This window comes from Mirounga leonina, unplaced genomic scaffold (genome assembly GCF_011800145.1).
Source record: "Mirounga leonina isolate KUSES-001 unplaced genomic scaffold, KU_Mleo_1.0 Mir_96, whole genome shotgun sequence".
NCBI lineage: Eukaryota > Metazoa > Chordata > Mammalia > Carnivora > Phocidae > Mirounga > Mirounga leonina.
In genome coordinates, this window is record NW_023270871.1 from 331735 (window position 1) to 337734 (window position 6000).

The 6000-nt window shown below is 47.6% G+C and overlaps 1 protein-coding gene across 1 annotated transcript in view; it reads right to left on the minus strand.

Moving 5' to 3' along the window:
• Positions 1-5627, minus strand: part of LOC118006334 (A disintegrin and metalloproteinase with thrombospondin motifs 12-like) — a 298264-nt gene extending 292637 nt beyond the window's left edge. Inside the window, exon 1 of the mRNA XM_034998952.1 lies at positions 5200-5627. Within this exon, the coding sequence (XP_034854843.1) occupies positions 5200-5326 (127 nt within the window). The 5' untranslated portion in view covers positions 5327-5627. The remainder of the gene's footprint in view (positions 1-5199) is intronic.
• Between the last annotated feature and the right edge of the window lie 373 nt (positions 5628-6000).

The following is a 6000-nucleotide window of genomic DNA, read 5'->3' on the forward strand; positions in this document are numbered from 1 at the left end:
GGTGGGTCGGAAGAAAGTGGATACAATTGGCTTCCTTTGGGTTACTCTTTTCTTCTGCTACTCACAGTAATGTCTCTGGCTTCTCCAGGGTGAGCAGTGGATGGAAGTTAGGGGCAAAAAAAGTCTTACCCAACAGTGTATAGCCATCATCTTGCAATGGGCCCGGCTGTGCGTGCTCACTGCCCAGATGCTGACTCCCCCTCTCAGGGAATGCTCCTATTTGCCTTATAGGGCCTGTCGCTGAAGATGCATCTCAAAGAATTAAACATGATTTTTGAAAGTATAAAATGAAAGATAAAGCTTGCCTAAGCCCTAGCACCTACTCCTCAAAGAATAAAAGAGCAAACAAATTTAGAGCTCTTGACCCAGTTGCTTTCTTTCTAATGGGTTTTGAAGAGATCCAGCATAAGTTGGCTATACAATAATATAATGATAATAACCACAGTAACCATTTAACGAGCACTTGCTATGAGCCAGGCACCATCAGTCCCTTCTCACTCAGTCCTCACAATTTCAGTGAATTCTCATTTCATAGATAAAGAAACAGAGCCTAAGAGAGGTCCCAGAGCCAATATGCAACATCACTTATACTGAAATCTCATGTTTCCTATTTCAAAATCATGTTCTTAGCCCCTGTACTTCATGTACATAAGCAGTTGCCCTTGGCAGAAATGTATAACAGAGTAGAAGTGATATCACTGCCCTGGGGAGATGATTTGACAAGAAGAAGGTGGCTTGACTTCTTTAAGAGGCTTCAATTTGCTCAGCAATAAAGGGAGGATAATAATGGCCTGTTTGGCAGGTAGAGTAACAAGGGGTAAGACTAGTTTTGCCTCTTGATTTGATTGCAAACGAAGCAGCTAAGCCATGTCAGCCCATAGGTGTGGACAGAAATAAGAGGCCACGGGAGTGTGACTTATGCTGGTGGCCCACCTGCCGTTGCTTTATCTATACAAAGGAGTCACAGTACGAGTTTTCACCCCCTAGGGTGGCTGTGAGGATCCAGTGTGTATTAATATATGTAATAGATGTAGAGCGGTGCTTGACAAATAGCACTCAGTGGCTATGATTGGTATTAAAGATAGAAACTTGGCCATCAAGGATCACTGTGGCCATAAATAGGTATAAACTCCAAGCAGAGACAGGGGAGAAGCCCTCGCTCACCTTGGCTTCCTCTCAGTGGGTATTTAGTTTGGAAGATGAGGTAGCTATAACTTTGGCCAACAGAAGGCAGAGCTCAGAGGGGATATGATAGAAGTGGAGAAAGTATATGTCAGGAAATAATTTTTACCATTCCTGTGGTCAAGCCCAGCATTTAGAGTATACCAATCTGGTCTTGTCTAATCTGTACGGTTCTCTGGGACAGATATTATTAACTGTGTCCCTCATCTTAGCCCTCATTCCCACTCCTGTAAAAAGACAATGGAGAAGGACAAGGATTCATTCTGGGGTGATCTGACCCCGAAGCCCACCCTTCTAACCGCTGCCCTTGCTGCTTCTCAAGGGGCTACCGCTGAGAACCAGATGTCAAGTTGGGGAGTCAACAAGGCTGTGGGTGGGAGGAACTGAGGCACACTGAAATCCCATCACAGTCTGCAGCTTTATGGAAACACATTATCAGCCCTGAATACCTTGACTTGCCTTCTTTAAAATTAGCCTCGAAACCCTCGGTCACAAACATTGATGATACTTCATGAGAAGCTTTGAGTGAAGCCTGTTGGCACAAATGCTTTTGAAAATTCGCAACATCAGGCGATTTTTTACCCTCTGCTTAGAAAGAAAGGAGAGAGGTAAGAGAATATTTACCTGCCAGATTTTATAGTTTAGGTTAAACCTATACTTAACTCTTTGTATTGTGTATTTCTATCTTAGAGAGCAATGAATTTCTAAGGACTCTTCACTAAAAAGAGCAATGAAATTCTCTAAGAGTCAGAAGTTCATTTTCATAATTCTCTTCCATGGGATGCTGCAACCTTTCAAATATATTTTTACCACAGAAAACCACATGTGTCAAGATGTGGAGGATGGCGTTGATCCCTCCCAAGTTGTAAAATACGCCACAGGAGGTTGGAGTTGCTCACCAACTATAGGACCACCAACCTCCGGACTATCATTGCTTATGATAACAAACACAAATAAAATACCCAAACTGTGAAGTGTCTTCTTACATAAAGAAAATACATGAAATCACTTCCTTCTTTCTTTTTTTCCAAATAGCATAGATACATTATTAGGCCATTTGTCTTAAAGCATACTCAAAACACTTGTCTGGAAACACTCCCTCTGTTCTTACACCAACCTGTGCTGCCGAAAACACATTTCTACTGTGGGATAAAGTGCCCGCCCTGTTGATTTCAGAGTTGCTGGGAGCAAAAGAGATCATAGATGCAGCCGGTGACTTGTAGACAATACAAGGAATAAGGAACCCAAGGGGCTATCACTGGTTGTGGGAAAAAAGGCAGTACGTTGTGCGCAGGACTAATATTTCCCGTTGTTCTGACACTTGGTTGGGAACCAAGAAACCTTGTGGAAGTCACTGCACTTTTCTGTATCACAAGTGAGTGATGTGGAAAGAATACTGGGCAGAGTGTCAAATCTGCCTTTTCTGGTCCCAGAAAAGATTGGATGTACCTCTGTGTTCTTTTCCAGGGCTAAAATCCTCCCTCTGCCCGACCCGTAGGGCTAGAAAGAATGTTAATGATTATCTAGGATCAGAATGTTTCCAACCACACCCTGTACAATCCCCTCCACCCCTCGGGTGAAGGAGCACTTCATAGGTGCTCACTGAACACACACTGACTAACAGACTCACCTCCGAGGCCCCCCCTTCCTCCTCTGGAAAAATAAGGATGGCAGAGATGATATCTGAAGTCACTTTCAAGTTTAAATGCTCAGAATTTGGGTGCAATTCAAAAATGTCAGAGGGCGCCTGGGTGGCTCAGTTGGTTAAGCGACTGCCTTCTGCTCAGGTCATGATCCCGGGGTCCTGGGAACAAGTCCCACACTGCGCCCCCCCCCCCCCCCCCGCTGCTCTGCGGGGAACCTGCTTCTCCCTCTCCCTCTGCCTGCCACTCCCCCTGCTTGTGTGCTCTCTGTCTCTGTCAAATAAATAAATAAAATCTTTAAAAAAAAAAAAAAAAATGTTGTCAGAGTAGAAGTGGAAATCTAGGTCCATCGGTTCTTTGTGAAATGACAGGCTGATCATTTGGGGCAAAACCCAGGTCATCCTAGTCCCATGAAGCCTTAGAATTTTCTCATCCCTTCTCTCCACCTCTCTCTCTCTCAATTGTTCTCCCTGTCTCCACTCGGTTCTAAATGAAGCCTGCTCAGGAATTTCTCTGTTGCACCAAATGTGGATTACTTGTAAATCCATTGGTGAGTTAAGAACAAATATTCTGGAGAAGACTTTTAGAAGTGGAAATTATTTTTAAAACCTAAATATCTGTGCATCGCTGATAAACTCCGAGCCCTCTACAGCTACTTGTCAGTGTCAAATAGTTTCAGGACATAACCCCAGTGGCCACCAAGCAAAACAACCATCTCTCCCCTTCCAGGGAGGAGAGAGCAACGCCCAGGGGGGGTCTGCTCCACACTAAGCTGAATTCGCTTACAAAGAAGATGTGGAGCAAGGAGAGCTGAAAACCAACGCAGGAGAATGTGTGTCTTTGAACCAAATCCTCTCCAAACGCCCTGGGAAGTGCTCACAGGCTCTGATTGTGCTGCCAGAAGGGAGACTTTTCACAAAGGGGCTGTTTTTCAAAGAAAAACAAATGCTGCTATTTTAAACTTGGGGGTGGGAGATTGTATCTGGAAGGTTTACACAAGCAAGTGCTGGGTGATTGACATCTAACCCTGGTGTTCAGGCTCCAGCTTCCAAGGAAAGCAAAGGGACTTGCTTCGGATTGCTCCTGAAGTCACAGCAGATGAGCTCTCAGCAGTATTTGAACTTTGCAATGTAGGCAGAACCCTGTGTGGAAATCCTCAACAAAGGCAGGCTCCTGATCTCTGCCACCCAAGTGGTCTTGCAGATTAAAGGGGGCCCAAATGCTAGAGAAGCTTCTCAAGGCTTGAGCATAGTCAGCAAACACTGAACATAATGTTTGCTAAAGCAGTGGTGGGTGGGTGGGTGGGTGTGTGTGTGTGTGTGTGTGTGTGTGTGTGTGTGTGTGTTGCCCCTACCCTATTATTGCTAAGAGGCCAGCCTCTGGAGCCAGGCTACCTGGGTTCAAAACCTCACTCCACCATGAGCTGGGCCCATAAACTCATCAGGCTTCCTCAGCATTAAAACCGGGACGGTAACAATGGTCCCTGCACCCCAGAAGGCTGTGGACAGTGGTTGCTGGGCTGACACATGCAGAGTGCCTTAGCAGTCTCGATGCATGGAACTTTCTCCAGCCATGCGGGCCATTGCTGCCCCTCTATCTTCTCCTAGATGCGCAAGGAACTCCCCACCGAACACAAAAGTGTCTCTGACCCTTCCAAGTCCAATAAAAAAAACCAAGGCAGCCGTGCTGCTCTGCCCGAGGGGTTAGGCTTAAGGACAAGTTGTCCTCACAACCCCGCCAGTGTTTTCCATAGCATTGTATGTTTCATGACATTCACAAGGACGTGCAGTCAGCCGCCCCCAGGAAGGCAGGACAGGGAAAGGTGAGCCCCTACAGTGGTAAATGTCCCCCAAAAAGAACTGTTATTTTTAAAAAGACAGCCCTAAATCTTTCCAGGAAACCAAAACACAGCCAAACTCACTCAGCAGGGGGCCGGAATCACATTTCCCCTCCCCTGTCCAGAGCTGAAACTAACTGGAAACACCGCCAGTGGCCAGTTGGAACTTAAAAAAAAAAAAAAAAAAAATCATTTTCCATATTCATGATTTGAAAAATAGAGGATTGAAACAGAGCAGCATTCAAAGAAGAGACAAAAGGGGGGGGGCATTACCAGTTACCTCTTGGGTCTTTCCTGCCACAGCATTAGTGTATTAGAGACGGGATACTGGCCTTTCAGTAAGAATTAAGGAACCATCACATTCAACACTGAATTCTGAGACACCCTATGTTACTGAGCTCCCAGCCCAGATTTCCTTACAACTCAGCCAAACGGTTTTGCAGAGTTCAGCCAGTGGGGGAGGGGAAGGGAGAGCAACCAACTTTCCACGCGTCTCACCACCACGGTTTTCAAAGGAAATAAAGAAAAGCCACTAACCTTGCCTCCTGTCCGGGAAGTGCACCGGGCCTGGCTGAGCTTGTCTCCCATAGCAAAGGGCCCCAAAGTTAAGGAGGTGCGCTACAATGGAGAGGTTTGCAAGCCAGCTCCTCTGGGCACATGGCATGATTCGGTTGTTGGGGAGAAGAAAAGTCACCAAGGTTTAGCTCTCAGCTCAAGAAATCAAGTCCTCGCCTGTGGCCGAGCAGAAAGATGCAGAGGTGCATGGTCCAGGAGTGGGACGGAGCGGCTGCAAAGCTGCCCACGACTTCCCTTTGCTTTTTCAAGCAGAAAAGGGCTAGTTACCTTTATCCCCCTTCCCTCCTGAAAGGGGAATGATTCAACTGGCAGTCTGCTTTCCGCGGGGTGTGGAACGGGTCAGAGCGGGAGGGGGCAGCCCACCCAAGATCCCCACCCCTCTGCCTTCCGCGCCCGGCCTCGCAGCCAACTCCGCGCATCTTCCTCCGGCCTCCCACCCCCACGCTCCTCCGGCCCCGCCCAGAGCCCTGCCGAGCCGGCCAAATAGGGGAGACCCGGGAGAGCCACCCTGGGCGGGACTGCGAAAAGAGAGGCCCCCAGGCCAGCCCTCCCTGGCCGAAATACAGGCCGAAAGTGCCGAGCGCAGAGGTAGGGCACAGGGGACCCCACTCCTCCACCCTCCCGGCTCAGTGCTGCCCCCTTGGCTGCCTTTGTCCACCCAGTTCCGAACTTTTCCTAACAATGCTCTACGGAGACCCCTCCATCCGCCAGGCTTCCCGGGGATTCCCTTCCAAGGCATACTAGGACTTCCATTTAAAAAAG